The sequence below is a fragment of the Bombina bombina genome, chromosome 2, assembly GCF_027579735.1.
Source record: "Bombina bombina isolate aBomBom1 chromosome 2, aBomBom1.pri, whole genome shotgun sequence".
Classification (NCBI taxonomy): domain Eukaryota; kingdom Metazoa; phylum Chordata; class Amphibia; order Anura; family Bombinatoridae; genus Bombina; species Bombina bombina.
Window position 1 is genome coordinate 1,122,684,398 of NC_069500.1, and position 23,851 is coordinate 1,122,708,248.

General features: G+C 40.3%; 1 protein-coding gene across 1 annotated transcript in view; it reads right to left on the reverse strand.

Moving 5' to 3' along the window:
- Positions 1-2,888, reverse strand: part of PPID (peptidylprolyl isomerase D) — a 43,492-nt gene extending 40,604 nt beyond the window's left edge. Inside the window, exons 1-2 of the mRNA XM_053703778.1 lie at positions 2,731-2,888; positions 448-588 (exon numbers count right to left, since the gene is read on the reverse strand). Coding sequence (XP_053559753.1) covers positions 448-588; positions 2,731-2,815 — 226 coding nt within the window. The 5' untranslated portion in view covers positions 2,816-2,888. The remainder of the gene's footprint in view (positions 1-447; positions 589-2,730) is intronic.
- Between the last annotated feature and the right edge of the window lie 20,963 nt (positions 2,889-23,851).

A 23,851-nucleotide genomic window follows, 5' to 3' on the forward strand; every position in this document is an offset into this window, starting at 1 on the left:
CCTGTAAAACATTTTTTTATTTTCATTTATTTTATTTTTTTCTGTAGCATAGTGTCCCCCCCACCTCCCCCGATCCTTTGTTAGGGCCCCGCACATCCCATTTTCTGTAGTGTAGCTGTCCCATCTCTGCCTGTCCTTTAAAAAAAAAAAAAAAAAAAAGTAGTGTAGGGCCCTCCCTCCCCTCTCCGCTGCTGACCCGCCCACCCACCACACCTCCGGCCAGCACAACATAGTTACGATCAGGCATCTGCCCTCAAATGAAGCCGGAGCACTGATCGCTCTCTGGCTCCATAAGCGGCAAATGCCTGAAGCTTCAGGAACTCTAGCTCTCGGCTGTAACTTAACAGTAGTGAGAGTACTGCGTGGAGGGAGATATTAAGAAGTTGGAAAGAGGAGTGAGTAATCAAATAGGGAAGAAGAATTGCTTATCAGAGAACAGGAGCTTACTTCTGTGAAAAGGGCATCCTTTAAAATGAAGAGGTTTTTCTGTTGTTTGTCCTAATCCTTTTTCTCCAGTACAAAGGGCCCGGAAATTTTCTGCAGTTTTTGGTACCACATCTGCAAACAATTCGAAGACAATGCGACCAACTGAAAAGAATACAAAATATTAATTAGTTTATGAAGAGTAGCGTGTCTTCAGCCACCAACTGGAATCTGAGATTTAGCAGTGCCAGTGTACTTATTTGTTCACAAAGCGTCAACCAATTACGCATTAGTATGAAATTAAGTAAACCGTTAATTCATTAGCACAATATGTAAACAAAAAAAAAAAAAACAATAAACATCTTATTCACAATGTAATCTGTATTCATATACATCTAAAATTATGATGTAATATGTTAGTTCACTGAGAAATAAATCCCAGTCACTACAAGCAATGGATCCTTTTTTTCATACTGACAGACTGTAGTGTAAGCTTTCATCCTAATATGGAATATTAAATTGAAAACAAAGTTTTTAAAGAGACAGTATACAGTAAAATAGTTTTTCCCTTAAAGTGACAGTGCACACCAAAATTGTTTAAAACATAGACAAAGCCTTTATTACCCATTGCACAGCTTTGCACAACCAGCATTATTATATTAATATACTTTATAACCTTTAAACCTCTACATTTCTGCCTGTTTCTAAGCCACTAGACAGTTTCACAACAAGAAACTGCTAATCCATGTGGGCCATTTAAATAATATTGTGCTCTCTCCCGTGGAGTTGTGCAGGACGGCATTAATTGGCTAAAATGCAAGCCAATAGATAATAAATAGCCATGTGATCAGGGGACTGTCAAAAGAGGCTTAGATAAAAAGATAATCACAGGAGGTTAAAAGTAGATTAATATAACCATGTTGGCTGTGCAAAACTGAATGGGTAATAAAGGGATTATCTATCTTTTTAAACAACATTTTGGAGTTGACTGTCCCTTTAATGTATTTTTAATGACTTGTTATACTTGCTGTAGAGTATTAAATGTTTGAGAAATTGCATTTTCAGGTTTGTGTATATGAATTAGCTGGTTGTGTGCTTTTAAACCACAACCTATTAAAATAGGTTGTGCTTGTAGGTAAAAATCAGATCTCACTATGTTATCACTTTGTGTACACACACTTGCTTACTTATTTTATATTTGTCTATAAACCAAATCTCAATACATAAAAAACAATGGAAAATTAACATTTTATTACTTAAAGTGAAGATAAAGTCTTCTCCTTTATAAAATCTGATCTGGAATATTAGTGATATTTTAGAAGGAGTTTCATTCATCAGTTGTAATGAAATTGCACTATAACTTTTTAATATAGATATGAAATTTAAATACCCTATGCTCGGCCGCCCACTTCAAAATAAAATTTGTGTGTTTATTAATGGTTTGAATTCTTCTCCAATCAGCGCTCTACTACAACAAAAGTACCATATGGGGAGAGCGCTGATTGGAGAACAGTTCAAACCATTAGTTCACACAAAAATTGACTTTTGAAGTGGGCAGCGGAGCGCAGCGAATTTTACATATCTATATTAAAAAGTTATAATGCACCTTCATTACAACTGATGAATTAAACTCTATCTAAAATATCACCAACATTCTGGATCTGATTTTATAAAGGGGAGAGTTTACCATCCTACAACCCACTGTGAGTGTAATTTCTTCTGCTGGCTACATTTACATAGGCTTTTTAATGGCCCAGACTTCAGTATAGTTTGGGATACCACAGGCGAAAACAACCATTTTAAATGCAGAAATAAGAGTAAAGGAGCTACTTGAAAACAATTTAAGGGGGGACTGTTTTGGGTAAACTGTTCCTTTAATTAACAATCTAATAATTTCCACACAATATAGATCAAACCCTTAACCTATGCAAGCACAACTAAGTTTCAAGCCCTCCCGCTGACAAAAAAAAAAAAAACAGCCGACCATTAAATACAGGCTTTTTCGAATGCCCTATTAATGATATGCTTTTTTTAGTCCAATTAGTCAATTAACATGTAGGATTCAAAACATGTTTCAAATGGTAAGAAGATCCCAGTGAAATAACATAACTTTCTTATCCACAAGCAAAAACAATGACCCAGCACAATTATCCAGGTCCTTTAGGTTCCCAATGTAATAATCTCATTCATTTAGTTCCCTCCACTTCTCACACGATTCCATTCACACAGTCCCTTGCATCAGCACCATTACAAAAGCACGGACTTGTGGTTTTCCCGCATACCCGTAACGTTAAGCCTGACACTCACCGTGCTCCCCTCCAATATCCACATCAAAAAACACGCGAGGGTTATCAGGCTGGGACGGCTTATTGATAGGGCTGGGGTGTGACATGGTTGTACTGGGGTACTCGGCTCACTTGCACACACCGGCTTCCCTGCACCAGAGCACACTTCCGCTGCGGCGGGGGCAGTACTTCCGCTAGCTAAAGTCGCCATGATGGAAACTTTACTCCCTGTACTAGCTGCGTGCACAAAACAAAACGCGTTCACCTACTGCTGCCTCCTTAACCCTATATTTACTAGACACATTTACGGACAGCAGTGTATTGGTTGTGGTCCTTAGTCTAGGTGCTAATGGCTTAAACCTAAAGCAACGTTCGGGGTGGTGACAAACGGACATATTTGAATTGGTCAATTCATTATAGCGTTACTATAGCAAGTCATTGGAGAGATATTTCTAGAAGTTACCAGACGTTTCACATTTCATTGTATTTTTCTGTATCACGCTAATTATTTTTTTACATTATATTCAGTATACTTTATACGGAATTTCTATGTAAAATAAATTATAAAGTCAAAGAATATTAAAACATAAATGTTATATAGTATGCAAACGGAGAGAAATGCATTCTCAACGTGTTTCAAAGAAACGCACGAAAGCTATAGATACATTTATGTATGTAATAAGTCTGAAACGTCATTAGTATGATTTTAAACATATTTGTGTGCTAGTCAATGCCAATAGTCCTGCTATAACTATTAAAGCAAAGCATGTGCTTAACCCATCCAGGGATTATAATACAATAATAATGCCTTACCTCATGTATACCCCTCCTCTTGTATATTATTATTATTCTTTATAAAGCGGCAACAGATTCCGCAGCGCTGCCCATGGGTACAAGGATAAGAGTACAACGGAGAAACAATATAAGACAATTTTACAGACAAATATAGGGGGGAATTGAGGGCCCTATTCCCGTGGGAATTTACAACCCTAGTATATAACCTGAAATCTATATTTCAATAGGTTATTAAAGGTAGAACCTATCACCCCCTGGGGTTATCCCCTGTCTAGAATCTGGATGTGTCCTAGGACAGTCTATACATTTTGTGGTAGAAAGAGAGAGGACAATGGATGGTGAGAATGATCACATTACTGGTGCAATAGATGGAGTCACAACATCTTCCATTCATGGTACACAACCAACGCTTAGTCCCTAGTGCACCTCTCTAGTGCAAATATGTTATGCTCTTGTACAGTTCGCTCCTTTATTGTACATGCAGTGTGCACAATTTGATAATGGAAGTAAATTTGTCTCTTAAAACCGTATGCTCTATCTGAAATTTGAAAGTTTAATTTTATATTTAGTGCCCCTAGTACCACAAAGGTATATGTGATTAGTATAACAGCCTAAATACACCCCATATTAGTTTAACAACCAACATTTTCAAGTTCTGGGATAGTGTTCACATATTAACTTTGACTTGTTTCTGTCAGATTACAGCATGTTTCAGTGATCTATTCAAATGACTGTGTACTGTAATATTGTCACCCCTTTAATTTGTTCCTAATTATCCATTTTACCCGTTGAAGTGTATTACATTTTTTTCAAATAGCTCCTTCACCTTTATTTTGGCACATTAAATATCTGCTTTTGTTATTGGTATCCTCATACATACTGCACATTTCAGTACTTAAGTATTGGATAAAATAAAGATTTATATCACTTGCATCCACTCTATGTTTTGGATAATTTATAACACTCCTCATTCCAATAACATGTAAAAACAGAAAGCATACAATATAGGTAGCCCTCAGTTTACGCTGGGGTAAGGTTCCAGGAGGAATGGTTGTAAATCGAAACGGTTGTAAATCGAAACAGTTGTAAATTGAAACCCAGTTTATAATGTAAGTCAATGGGAAGTGAGGCGGTTAGGTTCCAGGCCCCTCTCAAAATTGTCATAAGTAACACCTAATACATTATTTTTAAAGCTTTGAAATGAAGACTTTAAATGCTAAACAGCATTATAAACCTAATAATATAGATTGTATCATCTGAACAAAAACATTTGCTAAACATCACCTAATACAATAATCACACAACAGACTGCATCATCATCAAACTAAGTTTAATGAACAAAAAAGTTTTTTTACTTGCATTTTTCTGCAATCAGTTCTCTGCATTGTTAGCATTTAGATAATATTGGGTCTGCACCTATTCTATTCTATGCATTTCAATCTGCAGTGATTAATAAGCAGTTAGGCACCCTCACCTGAATCTGCTGGAAAGGAAGATAATAGGGATGTGCCTGCTAAATTTAGCTTGTTAGGTCTTGTCTGCTCTGTGTACACAGATCAATTTAAGGCTGTTAAGTGGCATAACTTTGCTGCAAAACAAGCGGGCAGCTCCACCTACTGGCTATTTTAATTAGTGCACTTTGCTTTCCAAAGCTTTTCAATAGCAGTCACATGACTGAAAAAAGGTTGTTATTCTGAAACAGCGCAAATTGAACCGGCGTGAACCGAGGGCCACTTGAACTGTCATACAGTCCTATAACAAAAACAATAAATACTATTGTGCACATTTTACCTGATGGAGTGTATTAAATTGTTTACAAATAGCTACTTCACCTTTATTTTGGCATATGAAATATCTGTTTTTGCGATTCTACATGCAAATTTCAGTACTTAAAGGGACAGTAAAGTCATAATTAGACATTCGTGATTTAGACAGCATACAATTTTAAACAGCTTTCCAATTGACTTCTATTATTTAATTTGCTTCCTTCTATTGTTATCCTTTGCTGAATGGTTTTTCTAGGTAAGCTCAGGAGCAGCAAAGAACTAGGTTCTAGCTGCTGATTGGTGGCTGCATAAATACACTGATTGTCATTGGCTCACCCATGTGTTCAGTTAGAAATCAGTAGTGCATTGGTGCTCCTTCAACAAATGATACCAAGAGAATGAAACAGGGGGGGCGGAGTTAACCGCCATACTGATCAGTCGCAGGTAGAAAGAGCTCTGTGCTTTTTAACAGTAAAACGCAGAATTTTCACTACAGATCTGATTTAAAACACCTACTATTAGTGCAAGCTTGATGCCTGAACAACCTGGAGACCTTATCTGTCGACAGACCTATCTTGGTAACCTGAATTCGGGGTGAGACGTTGAGGCCCTCCCTGCCTGACAACCCAATCCTTGCCTGCACTGGAACCCCTCATACTAAGCCGGCCACCTGCTTCCTCACTCTGGAGGGTCGGGGCTCCACTCCGGAGTGATTGTTTGGCCAGAGACAAACTTCCAGCTTTCCTTTCACGGACAGGAGATGTCACCTTCCAAACCAGCCAGAAGACTCCGGTATCAACTGCCGGGAGGTACTCCGGAACTAGCGAAGTCAGTAGTGCAGCCTTCTGAGCCCACGGATATCTAGGCTCCCTTATCTACACCCTGCTGCATTGCGAGAAGGAACATCCCTCCCGCCCTGGAGCCGTACTTACAGAGTACCCGCTGGGACGACCGCTAGCTGCGGGGCAGGGATTTACCCCTTGAGGCCCCTCCAGTGCCTACCGTTTCCTGAGCCGGACTGCTGAACAACTCAGGAGGACAACCTGAGCGGATATTCCCATCGGGGTGGCCTTGCTGAGGGGTTAGCCTTAGAAAGCCCGGCGTGAGCAAATTGGCGCAAAGAGCCGCCATCTTCCCTTCCTCCCTGCTTCTCTCTCACGGAGCTTGTGCGCTCACAGTTGCCCAGGGACCAATATTCACCACAGGAGAGAATTGCCTAGTTCCGGTAAGAGCACTTATCCCTGCCCTACCTATCTTCAACCTGAGAGACCTTACCGAAGCGGGCCCTATACACTACTGCTTTGAACCACGTTACTTAAGGCCTTGTGCTCCTGCAACAGCCTGCACACACAGGGGACAAGTTGTTACGCATCACCCCTTTCACTGCCCTCCCACCACTTACAAAGAGTTGCACCCCACATCATTTTCAGAGCACTGTACCTAGGCCTGGACTATTGAGCAGTTGAGTCCCTATTACAGTCCTAGGCACACCTGTGGATACATTTAAAGCATAGAGTGGAGCCCTAATATCTTGAGTCAGCTTCGTATAAGTCTACTAAGCATCCAGAATAATTATGCCCCTTTCAGAGGAGTTTAACTAGACACTGCCAGAGGGAATATTAGGAGAACTATCCTCATCAATTGGCACAGTACTCTATGCAGGCCCCTTTGGGGCATTTATTTCCTAACTGTTTTGCTCTCGCAAGAGGGTCTGTGAACACTGACTATTGGAGAGAGTGAAGTAGGGCTATTCGTTTTACCACCTAAGAGAACAGCCCTTTCTACCATACTTTCCCCCACAGGGAAATATTTGTGCCAGTAACTACCTTCCAAGCCTACACTGTTGTTTGTTTTCACATACTACATAGAAATGATTAAGCCCTGAGGTGCTGCAGCCTGTCAGTGACTCCCAATATTATTGCAGCATTGTATTCCAGTGGACTGCTCATTTACCCCCTTTTATTTCAGCCTGGTGATTTTTTTTTATTTTTTTATTATTCTTCTGATGTGACTGGGCTGTGTTATCATTTCCACCTTGGAGATTTGGTTATGTGCAATGGTGATTAGGCTGCTGCGTCAGCATATGTATCTCTGTAGCCTATACTCAGAGTGGAGTGCTTTTCTTTTACATGCATAATTTGTTCCATAAGTGCTCTTTACTCATCACTAACTAAACATACCCTAATAGCCTCCTCCCCTTAACTTTCTTACTTTTATTTCTTTTCCAAGCACCACCTGCTCACCTAATACTTGCTAGTGCCTTGCTATACATACTGTCCCCCTTACGCTGAGCTTAGGGGCTCTTATACTATCCTATAGCTCTTATTTCCTATATTTGCCCCCTAAAACAGAACACCTCAGGAGGGTGGCCAAATCATTGGTACAGCCCGCATTCAGCTCCCCCAGAGCGCTATTACTTCTCCTGTGAGTGTAAGCATAACCAGACCCTTGATACAGCACTAAGGTTACCTCCACGCCTACTATCTCACCACAAACTCCTTTTATAGTGTACTATTCTCATCCATTTCATTTCTTCTCAGCACTGTGCCCTACTGGTGTTGATTGTGAGTCCTACAGGGAGGGATTGGTCGCTCTGGTCCCCCTCGCGCCTCCCCCTTTCCGGGCCAGCTTGTCTGGGCTGGTCACTGCCACTCTCCTTTTCCCCTTCCAATTGGTCGTATCCCCTTTCCCTGAGGTGCGTGGGGGTCCTTAGGGACCATTACAATCGTTAGCTGCTGGTCCACTAGCTGGACCTCTTTGAGTCGAATGTATATGTTAGAATAACATGCACCAGGCGTAACCTATATTTGTGGGTTGTGTTTAGCCCCGCTCTCGCATCTTATTACTAGCTACCAATGTTCTAACTAAATGTCATAGTTCAGCTCTTAGGATAAACTAGTTGAATGTTATAATTTGTGCAAATATCTTATCGTTCTAACAACCTCTTAGGGTGCAAATGGTCAGGGTTGTGCCTTATTGTAGATTTTTTATTACTGAAATGGCATAAGTCACAGCATGTGACCTACGCCAGAGAGGGTATGCTTCTATGCACTGTAGTATATATATCTCAAGTGTCAAGACATTAAAGTTGGGTTATAAAATATAACTTTCATTGTTATTGATTAAAAAGACAGCTATTTTTTGTTTTGCTGTTCTCACTTTGAATTAAAAACACATCTCCTTTACATTAATGTCCATGAATTTGTTTGTTTGTTGGTTGGATGTGGCTATGAGAGCTATAGGTTGATGTAGAATACTAAGTTTGCTTTGAATGTATTTTCTAAGTATTAATAGCCTTGTGTCTGGCTTGTCAGAAAATTATAAATTGCCAACTAAATTTATTTTACTTCACAGGTTTTGTATCCCTGTGTATAACCTATAGTTCTGATGAATTGGTCTTCAAAACATTAATTTTATAGTGACATTTTAATATTTGTATGGCTTATATAATTGCCAGGATGGATGAAGGTATCAGTATACTATGTATATAGTGTATGTTGTATATAGTGTTTATACACTGTTTTTGATTATTTCAAAGTTTACTTCGATTTTGTTGGAAACGGCGTGTTTACTGCTCCAAGTCAGATCTATGGCTGGTATTTTCATTAGTACATAAATTTGCACTATTTAATAAACTTTTATTCCTATTTGGAGCACGTTAAATAGACAATTGTGCTTGGATTAAGGTATTGAATTTGCAATATACTATAAATTTAGGTTACAATACATAACCCCTTATATGTTATGTTACTGCCTTAAACCAAAATTAGCTTTCCATATTAAAGCTTGCTGTGTTCAGTTATCGCAGTAAAAAAATATATTATTGTAGCGAGACCGATATTTGTCAAAGGCTGGTTAGATTTATATAGATTTAAAGTATAATATATTGCTGATTGTAGCTTTAATAAAGTAAGAGAGCTGGTGTTATTCTTACTTCTCCTTAATCTTGTATGATCTAATACCCCCAGCTTTTATGGCTGGTTATGTTAATTTAATTTTAGATTGTAATTTGTTGCTGCTTCTCCGCTTCAGTAAATAAACAGGGGAAGCCAGTATGGCGCTTACAGCTCTTTGCTTAAAAATAATGTGACCATCCAAGCTACAAGTTTGTCCGGATTGTATCTTTTTGCTTCCTCTGAGGAAGCGTATGTGAAACGCTGCGTCAGAGGTTTCCTTATTTTAATTGCTCTCCTATATGTTAAAAGAAAGGTTATTAGAATAACTGGCAGTTGGTGGTCTTTATTAGTTATATACAAATAATGACTAAGTGCAATAGAAATATTTAAAGTTATGTGGCTATTTATGGTTTAGGACACGCAAGTGTCAACTGGCTTAAATCCAGGAAAGGTGTTGAATAGTTACATAAGCAATCGCTACATGTGTTAGCATTGTATGTTATAAACAATTGATACAGTTATAATGGTGGTGTATGAAATAGTAGCAATAAGTTATATACGACTTACGATAGTAAAAACTCTAAGTGGTATTACAAGGGGCAACAGTTACTCTCCTAAGATAACAACGGCATAAGTGCAAGTATACGGTTTTCTAACAAACACCTCTTACTAAGCAAAAAGATACAATCCGGACAAACTTGTAGCTTGGATGGAAAGGGCCCACAGGGCTCTCAGACCACGATCAGTGTCATCCGACAGGCCAAGAGATGTGGTGGTATGTTTTCATCACTTCACCTTTAAAGATCGCTTAATGCAAGCGGCCTACAGTAAACCCACCCTTCCTGACACCTTTAAAGATATACAGCTCCTGCCGGACCTCTCCTCCCACACTCTACAGCAACGGAAGCTTTTCGCCCCAATCACTACCCAGTTGAGGAAGGCTTGCATCAAGTACAGGTGGGGATTCCCCACTAAACTTATTGTGACAAGGGACAATCAGACTCACATAGTGCCCTCCCCTTCCATGGGGGTACTCTCCTTGCTAACTGGGGACTTCAAGCTGCTCCGGAAAATCAAGAAGGGGCCCAATCCAGATTGCGGGTTTTGGCCCCAGAGTGGACTCTCAAGGAACAAAGGCCGAAGCACCCAAAACCTAACCCACTGACCACATTCAGAGGCCCCAAGCCTCACCTACCTGAAGATACTTAGATGCATTCAGATGTTAGCGTCATGTTAAAATGTTGTTCGAATGTTTGTCTGATGATATGCAAGAGTCTTAGTTAGAGTTAATAATTTCGCTAGTTTATTGTATTTTATAATGTTCTATAGAGAGCGGGGCTACTCATATTAGCCCCTTGCGCTTTTCAGTTTGTGTTAGCTCCCCCCAACTTTTGGTGCCCACCCTAGGGCCCTACATAGGTGGACTATTTCCGCCAGCTTCCCCTCCTCTTCCTTCCCTATCCCCTTATCCAGTCACCCATTCCCCCCCCCCTCTTCTCCCCTTGAAAAAGGGCGGTAAATGGCCCCCCTCAGGTTCCTGACCCATAATGTCAGGGGCCTGAACACTGTGGGTAAGAGAAGCCTCTTATCTATATCTTTACGTCATTATGGGGCTGATGTGGCTTTTCTTCAAGAGACGCACCTCCTGGTAGACTCCCCCCCCCCCCTCACATATTACTAGGAATTTTCCTGTTTTGGAGGCAGCCTCTTTTACTAAAAAAGCTAGAGGAGTAGCCATACTTGTCCACAAGAGGGTGGCTTATGAGCCCCTTTTTGTGTTCAGGGACCCTCAAGCCAGATACCTCATCCTTGTATGTAATCTAGATCATGTCACATACACCTTGGTTTCGATTTATCTCCCGAACTCCTTACAACCAAGGTATTTAAGGAAAATTCTTTTACATGTAGATAAGGTCAAACAGGGAAGAGTGATCCTTGCAGATGATTTGAATATGGTGTGGGACGGGAGGCTAGATAGGAAATCAAGACTGCCCAAGAAAAGCTCCACTAGACATGACCCAACTAGCCGCAGATTTAGAGAGCTCATGTCCCAGTTTAACTACTTCGATATTTGGAGGTCCCTTCACCCTTTAGATAAGGATTTCACTCACTTCTCCCACCCACATTCTGCATTTTCTATATTAGACTACTTCTGCCACCCTGAAGCTCTTGACCTTGTTCGCACCACGAACATCCATACCTGCCAGTGGTCGGATCACGACTTTGTCATCTTAGACTTAGAATCCAGGCACACCACCAAATCTAGAGCCCCATGGAGGTTACCACACCACCTTCTATCAGACATCCCTTTTAGAGAGGAAATCAGGAAGGAGATTTGTTTCACCCTTCATACTAACGACACCCCTGACATCCGTGATAACACTTAATGGGGGGCTTTTAAGGCCACTATTTGAGGCCTCTTTATCCGCAAGCAGGGCCACCTTAGAAAGCAAGCAGGCCTTTCCCTGTCCCAGGCCCACTTTAGGTTACGGACCCTGGAAACCCGACAGCGGGCCTTAGACCCCACAGCACACGAATCGGAGATTAAAGACATTAGGCGACACATATGCCACTTAGAATTTACCAGGACTCAATCCAACCTCCTTAGTTTGAAAAAACTCATGTATTCTAAGGGTAACAAAGCGGACTCCTTACTCGCTAATAAAATTAGGCAACTCACAAGTGCATCTCGCATCCACGAGATTAAGCAGGGCACACAATCCTTTAGACTCCCCTCCCAGATTGGCCAACAGTATAATAAGTTTTATTCCGGACTCTATAACATTAAAGACGAGATGGCGCTTCAACAGGCTCCCTCAGAAACTATAGGCCCATTCCTACAATCCTTGAAGCTCCCCACCCTAGAAAAAGCCCATATTGAGAGCATTGATACCCCAATTACATGTCAGGAAATTAAACAGGTCATTAGAAAGTTGAAGTCCCTCAAAGCCCCTGGGCCAGACGGTTTCACTGCTATTTTTTATAAGACTTACCTCAATGAGATTTTCCCTATCCTTGCCAGATTCCTTAACCTGGCAATGGACAAGGGAAAGTTTGACAGTGAATTCCTAGAGGCCTCCATAGTCACAATTCCCAAACCTAATAAAGACCCAACACTTTGCGCTAGTTACGACCCATCTTGCCTATTAACACTGACGTCAAGATATACTCCAAAATTCTCGCAAATAGGCTAGCAAAACTCCTTCCATCCCTTGTTAATCCTGACCAAGTCGGTTTTGTCCCTGGGAGAGAGGGTCTGGATAACACCAGGAGACTTCTCAACATTCTCCTAGAGGCCAAGAGGCTTAATAAGCCAATTGCGGTGCTCTCCTTGGATGCTGAAAAAGCGTTCGATTGAGTCCGATAGGAGTACCTGTGGAGGGTCCTGGAAACTTTCCAGTTCCCTACGCAAATAATACAAGCAGTACGGGCTCTGTATTCAACCCCGGTGGCCTTGGTTAGGGGGCTGGGGTTCGACTCCGCTCCCTTCTCCATCACTAATGGCACTAGAAAAGGTTGCCCCCTCTCCCCTATCCTTTTTGCACTGGCCATGGAACCCTTAGCTGCAGACATTAGAGCGAATAGGGAAATCTCAGGGATCACTCTCCATGGTACAGTTCATAAGGTGGCTTTGTTCGCCGACAATACCACATTATTTTTCTCCAGACCCCTGAGGGAGGTTCCAAGACTTCTGTCCCTGCTTGAGACGTTTAGTGCCTTATCGTATGACAAGCTAAATCATTCTAAATCTGAGCTATTTACATATGGGTTTTCTGAGGATGTTTCTAAAAGTCTATGTGAAAAATTCAAATTTATCCCTAGTAATAAGTATATCTCTCATCTTGGTGTTAAATTGTCCAACTCACTCTCCCAAATAATAGATGATAACTTTAAACCACTCCTAGCCGAACTCCGGGCCCTGAATACTAAGTGGAATTTTAAATGTGTCTCTTGGTTAGGCCGCATAGCGGACCTAAAGATGAGCTACCTCCCTAGGCTGACGTATGCTTTGCGTTGTCTGCCTATCAGTGTTCCCAGAACTCTTCTCATTCAATACCAGAGTGCATGTACTAAGTATATATGGCAAGGAAAACCCCCCAGAGTTTCCCATAGAATCTTACAGTACCCCAGAATGTATGGCGGCATGGCTTCCCCATCTATCTTTAGGTATGCTGATGCTGCCATGCTCACACACATCTCTCAGTGGGGAGTTTAAAGCTTCCGATAGTAAATGGAGGACGATTGAACAAGCCTCCTTACCACACAGTCTTACTCTGAGGGACCTAATTTGGACGCCACCTCATTGTAGAAGAAACCTGGAAGTAGCTAATTTGTTAATACAAGAATGCTTTACAGCCTGGGACAGCTTGCGACATAGTCCACAGGTGGCTCCTCACCCGTCTCCAATCAGTTCTATTGCTGGCCTCCTGTCGGGCTTGCCGGACTCACACCCGACCTCCTGGTCCAGACTGGGCATTACGAGAGTTGCGGACCATATCATTAGATATCTCCCCGTCAACTCCACGATACATGAAATATGAATACACGAGGGTTATTAGTTTCCTGTCCGGCTGGGGTTTCAAACCCTCCCCACCCCTGCAACTTACTGTATGGGAAACCAGGTGGCAGCAAGGGCTCAGGCTAGGTAAACCTCTATCCCTGCACTACACTCTCATGGAAGGTGCGATACCAGTTGATAAAGCCCAACATATTCAGAAATGGGAGCGGAGGTTAGATTTTACTACACCTACCAAGGAGTGGCATTGTACGCTCCTATTTACAAAAAAAAACCTCCACTGCATCACCATATATGAAACTTATATAAAGTTATTCACACATTGGTACTATGTTCCAGCCCGGCTAGCCGAAATCTTCCCTAAGGCCTCCCCAGTTTGTTGGAGAGATTGCTCGTACATAGGTGACATGACTCACATTTGGTGGAGCTGCCCTAAGCTCAGGCCCATTTGGAATAAATGCTTCTCAACGCTTGCTAATATAGGTATAAGCCTCCCTAGAACTCCTGGGACGGCCTTATTCCACCTAGGCACATGTAAATTACCCAAACATTATGGTACCCTAAGTATTTACCTCTTTTCCGCGGTCAAACTTAACATAGCAAGATCTTGAAAAAAATCTCTCCCCCAGCCTGGTCATACATTGTAATAACAATGGCCTACATATACTCCATGGAGAAAATTTTTTTTTACACGTTAGGTAGATCTGATTTTTTTTAACTAACTTGGTCTGACTGGAAAAGCAGGTTTGACACATCTTGGCTCCCAAGCTTTGAGACTTAGGACAATATACCCCCTACTATATAGGAAGAGCTTACTGTCCCATTCCTGATATGCCCGGCCGGGCTTTTCTCACGAGGGCCCCCCCTAATGTTTTCCCTTGCCCCCCCCCCCTTGCCTTTACCTCAGTATTGCCTCACTCCTAAACGAGACAATGTCTACTTCCCTGTATAAGTTTTTTTTTTCGTCAAGATAGTATTGTCTGTCTTATGTATCCTAGTGTATTTGAATTTGTTTGTACAGTTGTTGTACTTCTTGATTATTTGAAAAAACAATAAAAGTCTTAAAAAAAATATATATATTAAACAGAAAACACACAATAGTGTCATACAGTCCTATATAAAACAAATACTATCTTGTGTCTAATGTGCACTCACTCTTCTCAGAGCTATGATATTTGTAGCAGGCCAGTATACCACATTGGCAAGCTCTATTTCCTGATTGGCTGAAGCGGTCAGGTGACCAGATCAACAGTGAAGACGCCGTGTACACGCTATGGGGAATCCAGCGTGGTAGAAATTAACAGCCTCCAAGTCTGTCAGGTAATGCGGCTGACTGAGTGAAACCTAGCAACATCAGAGCTCTGGTAAGATACAACAACCTCTACAAACACCACGCTACACTGACCGGTCAGTAACTGAACTTATTTTACTTTGCCTTATCTGAGTGGCAGATCTGAGATATCGAACTTTGCCTTTTCAAAAGTGAATTTCACTATCCATTATTAACAGACTTATACACACTAAAAGTTTGGTACTCTAACCTCCCAGGAGTGCGTATTTAGAACCCTGACTAAAGGAATTAAGTCTTCGTCTTCTCAGAAGTGACTAATGCACATAAAAATAAGACGCCACTACCGCTAATAAGCAAACAGCTGACTATCCTTAACGGAACATTGCCGAAAACTTTGCCTTCCCAGCAGTGGTAGACATATATAAAATAGATACTCTTACTGCCCGAATACAGCAGTTTATTACTCCACACAAAACTGCTTTATAAGGGATTTTGCCTTCCTAGTAGTGGTACACATATACGCAACAGACGCTCTTACTGCTCAAATACAGCAGTTTATTATCCCACACAGAACTTTGTCTCTACCTAAAAAATACTTTGGAATAATACATCACGATATTGCATTTACCCCAAAGAATATCTGAGTACGATATCAACATTTTTTTGCACATGCTTTTATGCTACTTTTTAAATACTAGCATTCCTTGGCACATAATTGTATGCATCTTTTTATACACAGTATAACTGTTTAAAATGTCATTTTATGCTTCCAAATGCTGCCTTTATATATGCTCACATTCGGCTAGATTACGAGTTGTGCGTTAGGGTAAAAAAGCAGCGTTAATAGGTCCTAACACTGCTTTTTTACGCCTGCTGGTATTACGAGTCTTGAAGGTTTAGTGTCACCGCACACTTCTTTGGCCTTACCGCAAAACGACTTACGTAAACTTCGTAAAGTCTTTATTCTATGGGACTTCCATAGCGCATATATTACGAGTCTGTCCTGGGAGGTCAAAAACTGAGCGGTACAGCCTACCCTGTCAAGAGTCCTAATGCATTTAAAAGTCAGTAGTTAAGAGTTTTATGGTACAACGCCGTAGCATAAAACTCATAACTAAAGTGCTAAAAAGTACACTAACACCCATAATCTACCTATTAACCCCTAAACCGAGGCCCTCCCGCATCGCAAACACTATAATAAAAATTTTAACCCCTAATCTGCCGCTCCGGACACCGCCGCCATCTACATTATATTTCTGAACCCCCAATCTGCTGCCCCCAACATCACGACACCTACATTATATTTATTAACCCCTAATCTGCCGCCCCCAATGTCGCTGCCACCTACCTACACTTATTAACCCCTAATCTGCCGGCCCTAACATTGCCACCACCTACCTACATTTATTAACCCCTAATCTGCCGCCCCTAACGTCGCTGCCACTATATTAAAGTTATTAACCCCTAAACCTAAATCTAACCCTAAACCTAACACCCCCTAACTTAAATATAATTTAAATAAATCTAAATAAATATTACTATCATTAACTAAATTATTCCTATTTAAAACTAAATACTTACCTGTAAAATAAACACTAATATAGCTACAATATAACTAATAGTTACATTGTAGCTAGTTTAGGATTTATTTTTATTTTACAGGCAAGTTTGTATTTATTTTAACTAGGTAGAATAGTTATTAAATAGTTATTAACTATTTAATAACTACCTAGTTAAAATAAAGACAAATTTAAATTAACTAAATTAAATACAAATACCTAAATTAAATTAGCTAAAGTACAAAAAAACCCAGCTAAATTACAGAAAATAATAAACAAATTATAGTAATTTAAACTAATTACACCTAATCTAATAGCCCTATTAAAATAAAAAAGCCCCCCCAAAATTAAAACAAAAACCTAGCCTAAACTAAACTACCAATAGCCCTTAAAAGGGCCTTTTGCGGGGCATTGCCCCAAAGTAATCAGCTCTTTTACCTGTAAAAAAAAAAATACAAACAACCCCCCCAAACAATAAAACCCACCACCCACACAACCAACCCCCCAAATAAAATACTAGCTAAAAAACCTAAGTTCCCCATTGCCCTGAAAAGGGCATTTGGATGGACATTGCCCTTAAAAGGGCAGTTAGCTCTTTTGCCGCCCAAAGCCTAATCTAAAAAATAAAACCTAACACTAACCCCCTGAAGATCGACTTACCGGGAGACGTCTTCATCCAAGTCGGGCAAAGTGGTCCTCCAGACAGCAGAAGTCTTCATCCAAGCAGGGCAGAAGTGGTCCTCCAGACGGGCAGAAGTCTTCATCCAGACGGCATCTTCTATCTTCATCCATCCGGCGTGGAGCGGGTCTCTTCATCCGACGACTAAAACAGAATGAAGGTACATGGCGTCCCTTAGATTCCGATTGGCTGATAGAATTCTATCAGCCAATCGGAATTAAGGTAGAAAAAATCCTATTGGCTGATGCAATCAGCCAATAGGATTGAAGTTCAATCCTATTGGCTGATCCAATCAGCCAATAGGATTGAGCTTGCATTCTATTGGCTGATTGGAACAGCCAATAGAATGCAAGCTCAATCCTATTGGCTGATTGGATCAGCCAATAGAATTGAACTTCAATCCTATTGGCTGATTGCATCAGCCAATAGGATTTTTTCCACCTTAATTCCGATTGGCTGATAGAATTCTATCAGCCAATCGGAATCTAAGGGACGCCATCTTGGATGACGTCACTTAAAGGTACCTTCATTCTTTTTTAGTCGTTGGATGAAGAGGATGCTCCGCGTCGGATGTCTTGAAGATGCACCCGCTCCGCGCCGGATGGGTGAAGATAGAAGATGCCGTCTGGATGAAGACTTCTGCCCGTCTGGAGGACCACTTCTGCCCGGCTTGGATGAAGACCTGCCCGTCTGGAGGACCACTTCGCCCGGCTTGGATGAAGACGTCTCCCGGTAAGTCGATATTCAGGGGGTTAGTGTTAGGTTTTTTTAAGGGTGTATTGGGTGGGTTTTATTTTTTAGATTAGGGTTTGGGCGGCAAAAGAGCTAACTGCCCTTTTAAGGGCAATGCCCATTCAAATGCCCTTTTCAGGGCAATGGGGAGCTTAGGTTTTTTTAGCTAGTGTTTTATTTGGGGGGTTGATTGTGTGGGTGGTGGGTTTTACTGTTGGGGGAGTTGTTTGTATTTTTTTTTACAGGTAAAAGAGCTGATTACTTTGAGGCAATGCCCCGCAAAAGACCCTGTTAAGGGCTATTGGTAGTTTAGTTTAGGCTAGGGTTTTTTTTTATTTTGGGGAGGGTTTTTTTATTTTAATAGGGCTATTAGATTAGGTGTAATTAGTTTAAATTTCTGTAATTTGTTTATTATTTTCTGTAATTTAGTGGGGGGGTTTACTTAAGCTAATTTAATTTAGGTAATTGTATTTAATTTAGTTATATTATTTAATTATAGTGTAGTGTTAGGTATTAGTGTAACTTAGGTTAGGTTTTATTTTACAGGTACATTTGTCTTTATTTTAACTAGGTAGTTATTAAATAGTTAATAACTATTTAATAACTATTCTACCTAGTTAAAATAGATACAAACTTGCCTGTAAAATAAAAATAAATCCTAAACTAGCTACAATGTAACTATTAGTTATATTGTAGCTATCTTACGGCTAGATTTAGAGTTCTGCGGCCAAAGGGGTGCGTTAGCTACGCATGCTTTTTTTTCCCCGCACCTTTTAAATACCGCTGCTATTTAGAGTTCACAGAAGGGCTGCGTTAGGCTCCAAAAAGGGAGCGTATAGCATATTTACCGCAACTGCAACTCTCAATACCAGCGGTGCTTACGGACGCGGCCAGCTTAAAAAACGTGCTTGTGCACGATTCCCCCATAGGAAACAATGGGGCAGTTTGAGCTGAAAAAAAACCTAACACCTGCAAAAAAGCAGCGTTCAGCTCCTAACGCAGCCCCATTGTATCCTATGGGGAAACACTTCCTAAGTCTGCACCTAACACCCTAACATGTACCCCGAGTCTAAACACCCCTAACCTTACACTTATTAACCCCTAATCTGCCACCCCCGCTATCGCTGACCCCTGCATATTATTATTAACCCCTAATCTGCCGCTCCGTACACCGCCGCAAACTACATTATACCTATGTACCCCTAATCTGCTGCCCCTAACACCGCCGACCCCTATATTATATTTATTAACCCCTAATCTGCCCCCCACAACGTCGCCGCCAGCTACCTACAATAATTAACCCCTAATCTGCCGACCGGATCTCACCGCTACTCTAATAAATGGATTAACCCCTAAAGCTAAGTCTAACCCTAACACTAACACCCCCCTAAGTTAAATATAATTTAAATCTAACGAAATAAATGAACTCTTATTAAATAAATTATTCCTATTTAAAGCTAAATACTTACCTGTAAAATAAACCCTAATATAGCTACAATATAAATAATAATTATATTGTAGCTATTTTAGCATTTATATTTATTTTACAGGCAACTTTGTATTTATTTTAACCAGGTACAATAGCTATTAAATAGTTAAGAACTATTTAATAGCTAAAATAGTTAAAATAATTACAAAATTACCTGTACAATAAATCCTAAACTAAGTTACAATTAAACCTAACACTACACTAGCAATAAATAAATTAAATACAATACCTACAAATAACTACAATTAAATAAACTAAAGTACAAAATATAAAAAAGAACTAAGTTACAAAAATAAAAAAATATTTACAAACATTAGAAAAATATTACAACAATTTGAAACTAATTACACCTACTCTAAGCCCCCTAATAAAATAACAAAGACCCCCAAAATAAAAAAATGCCCTACCCTATTCTAAATTAAAAAAGTTCAAAGCTCTTTTACCTTACCAGCCCTGAAAAGGGCCATTTGCGGGGCATGCCCCAAATAATTCAGCTCTTTTGCCTGTAAAAAAAAACATACAATACCCCCCCCAACATTACAACCCACCACCCACATACCCCTAATCTAACCCAAACCCCCCTTAAATAAACCTAACACTAAGCCCCTGAAGATCTTCCTACCTTATCTTCACCATGCCAGGTTCACCGATCCGTCCTCCGAAGTCTTGATCCAAGCCTCCGAAGTCTTCATCCAAGCCCAAGCAGGGGCTGGCGATCCATAATCCGGCTGAATTCTTCTATCAAGCTGATTGGCTGATCGGAACAGCCAATAGAATGCAAGCTCAATCTGATTGGCTGATCCAATCAGCCAATCGGATTGAACTTGAATCTGATTGGCTGATTCCATCAGCCAATCAGAATTTTCCTAACTTAATTCCGATTGGCTGATAGAATCCTATCAGCCAATCGGAATTCGAGGGACGCCATCTTGGATGACGTCCCTTAAAGGAACCTTCATTCTTCAGTTGGACGTCGGAAGAAGAAGATGGATCCGCGCTGGAGGTCTTCAAGATGGAGCCGTTCGTCATCGGATGAAGATAGAAGACTCCGCTTGGATCAAGATGGTTGCCGGTCCGGATCTCCTCTTCTTCCCGGATAGGATGAAGACTTCGGAGGCTTGGATCAAGACTTCGGAGGACGGATCGGTGAACCTGGCATGGTGAAGATAAGGTAGGAAGATCTTCAGGGGCTTAGTGTTAGGTTTATTTAAGGGGGGTTTGGGTTAGATTAGGGGTATGTGGGTGGTGGGTTGTAATGTTGGGGGGTGGTATTGTATGTTTTTTTTACAGGCAAAAAAAATGAATTATTTGGGGCATGCCCCGCAAATGGCCCTTTTCAGGGCTGATAAGGTAAAAGAGCTTTGAACTTTTTTAATTTAGAATAGGGTAGGGCATTTTTTTATTTTGGGGGTCTTTGTTATTTTATTAGGGGGCTTAGAGTAGGTGTAATTAGTTTAAAATTGTTGTAATATTTTTCTAATGTTTGTAAATATTTTTTTATTTTTTGTAACTTCGTTCTTTTTTATTTTTTGTACTTTAGTTAGTTTATTTAATTGTAGTTATTTGTAGGTATTGTATTTAATTAATTTATTGATAGTGTAGTGTTAGGTTTAATTGTAACTTAGGTTAGGATTTATTTTACAGGTAATTTTGTAATTATTTTAGCTATTAAATAGTTCTTAACTATTTAATAGCTATTGTACCTGGTTAAAATAATTACAAAGTTGCCTGTAAAATAAATATAAATCCTAAAATAGCTATAATATAATTATAATTTATATTGTAGCTATATTAGGGTTTATTTTACAGGTAAGTATTTAGCTTTAAATAGGAATAATTTATTTAATAAGAGTTAATATATTTTGTTAGATTTAAATTATATTTAATTTAGGGGGGTGTTAGTGTAAGGGTTAGACTTAGCTTTAGGGGTTAATACATTTATTATAGTAGCGGTGTGGTCCGGTCGGCAGATTAGGGGTTAATAATTGTAGGTAGGTGGAGGCGACGTTGGGGGCGGCAGATTAGTTGTTAATAAATATAATATAGGGGTCGGCTGTGTTAGGGGCAGCAGATTAGGGGTACATAGGTATAATGTAGGTTGCGGCGGTGTACGGAGCGGCAGATTAGGGGTTAAAAAAAATATGCAGGTGTCAGCAATAGCGGGGGCGGCAGATTAGGGGTTAATAAATATTATGTAGGGGTCGGCGGTATTAGGGGCAGCAGATTAGGGGTACATAGGGATAATGTAGGTGGTGGCGGTGTACGGAGCGGCAGATTAGGGGTTAAAAAAATTTAATAGAGTGGCGGCGATGTGGGGGGACCTCGGTTTAGTGGTACATAGGTAGTTTATGGGTGTTAGTGTACTTTAGAGCACAGTAGTTAAGAGCTTTATAAACCGGCGTTAGCCCAGAAAGCTCTTAACTACTGACTTTTTTCTGCGGCTGGAGTTTTGTCGTTAGATTTCTAACGCTCACTTCAGCCACAACTCTAAATACCGGCGTTAGAAAGATACCATTGAAAAGATAGGATACGCAAATGGCGTAGGGGGATCTGCGGTATGGAAAAGTCGCGGCTGCAAAGTGATCGTTAGACCCTTTCCTGACTGACTCCAAATACCAGCGGGCGGTAAAAACCAGCGTTAGGACCCCCTAACGCTGGTTTTGACGGCTACCGCCAAACTCTAAATCTAGGCCTTAGTGTTTATTTTACAGGTAAGTATTTAGTTTTAAACAGGAATAATTTAGTTAATGATAGTAATATTTATTTAGATTTATTTAAATTATATTTAAGTTTGGGGGCATTAGGTTTAGGGTTAGATTTAGGATTAGGGGTTAATAACTTTAATATAGTTGCAGCGACGTTGGGGGCGGCAGATTAGGGGTTAATAATATTTAACTAATGTTTGCGAGGCAGGAGTGCGGCAGTTTAGGGGTTAATATGTTTATTATAGTGGCAGCGACGTTGGGGGAGGCAGATTAGGGGTTAATAAGTGTAGGTAGGGGGCAGCAGATTAGGGGTTAATAAATATAATGTAGGTGTTGGCGATGTTGGGGGCAGCAGATTAGGGGTTCATAAGTATCATTTCGGTGACGGCGGTGTCCGGAGCGGCAGATTAGGGGTTAATAAGTGTAAGATTTGGGGTGTTTAGACTCGGGGTTCATGTTAGGGTGTTAGGTGTAGACATACATTTTATTTCCCCATAGGACTCAATGGGGCTGTGTTAAGGAGTTTTACGCTGCTTTTTTGCAGGTGTTAGACTTTTTTTCAGCCGGCTCTCCCCGTTGATTCCTATGGGGAAATCGTGCACGAGCACATTACACCAGCTCACTGCTGACTTAAGCAGTGCTGGTATTTGAGTGCGGTAATGAGCTCAACGCTCACTTCTTGTCTTTTAACGATGGGTTTCTGAAAACTCGTAATACCAGCGCTGCATGTAAGTGAGCGGTGAGGGAAAACTGCTTGTTAGTACCGCACAGCCTCTAACGCAAAACTCATAATCTAGGTGATTGTATTTTTATAACATGTACTAGAAATGGAACTATAGGGTTCTTTTAGAGGAGTGGTCACATCCTGATTTTTATTAGATGATTTTTTATTATTATTTTTTTTTGTGATGCTTTTTTGATGTATTTGATTTTTTAATAGATTGATTCAATATTGCCTATACTTGTTTTGTAGTTCACTTCCTTTGTATTTAGGTGGTGTTTTTATTTATAACATATATTTTTTAGATATACCCCTCAGCTCCTTACAGAGCTCCACTCAATATCATCCTTTCATACTACCTTTTCAACCGTGACAGAGAGATCACGGTATACTTTTTGAGTTGGCATAGAGGATAAGATAAAGGTCCGGATTTACTATTTAACCTTTTGATTGGCAAGATCTAGGTGTAACTGTGCTCAACTCTGCTGTAGTTGTGAAGACATAGAAGAAAAATATACACAATATAATGCAATATTGTACGTGTTAAAACACTATAGATCCTTTGTCAATTCGATACTCAATCTCGTTTACCTATATGTCACGAATAAGAGTGAATCCCGTGAGTCCATTTTGTGTTTGTACCTGTTCCAATATGGAATACATTTTACTTTTTAAGCTTTAGGTATTGCTGCTACATGCTACCATTGTGCTGTATTCTCACCTTATTTGTCTAAATACCTGCTAAAGGCCTGCAATACATCAGTTTCTTATAGTTTTTTGCCTGCTTAACTAGATTTGCCTAACATATCATTTACTAATTTGAGAAGTTTTACTAACAAAGAGCTAGTTTCTGTCAGCCGTATAGAGTCAGTCCAGGATTAGGCCCAACTGCTAGAGTGATAATTGAAACACACGCTAGCACACTGAGAGAAAACCAGGACGTGACCCACTCAAGAAAGAAAAAACAGTTAGTATTCAGGAAAACTGTGTACTC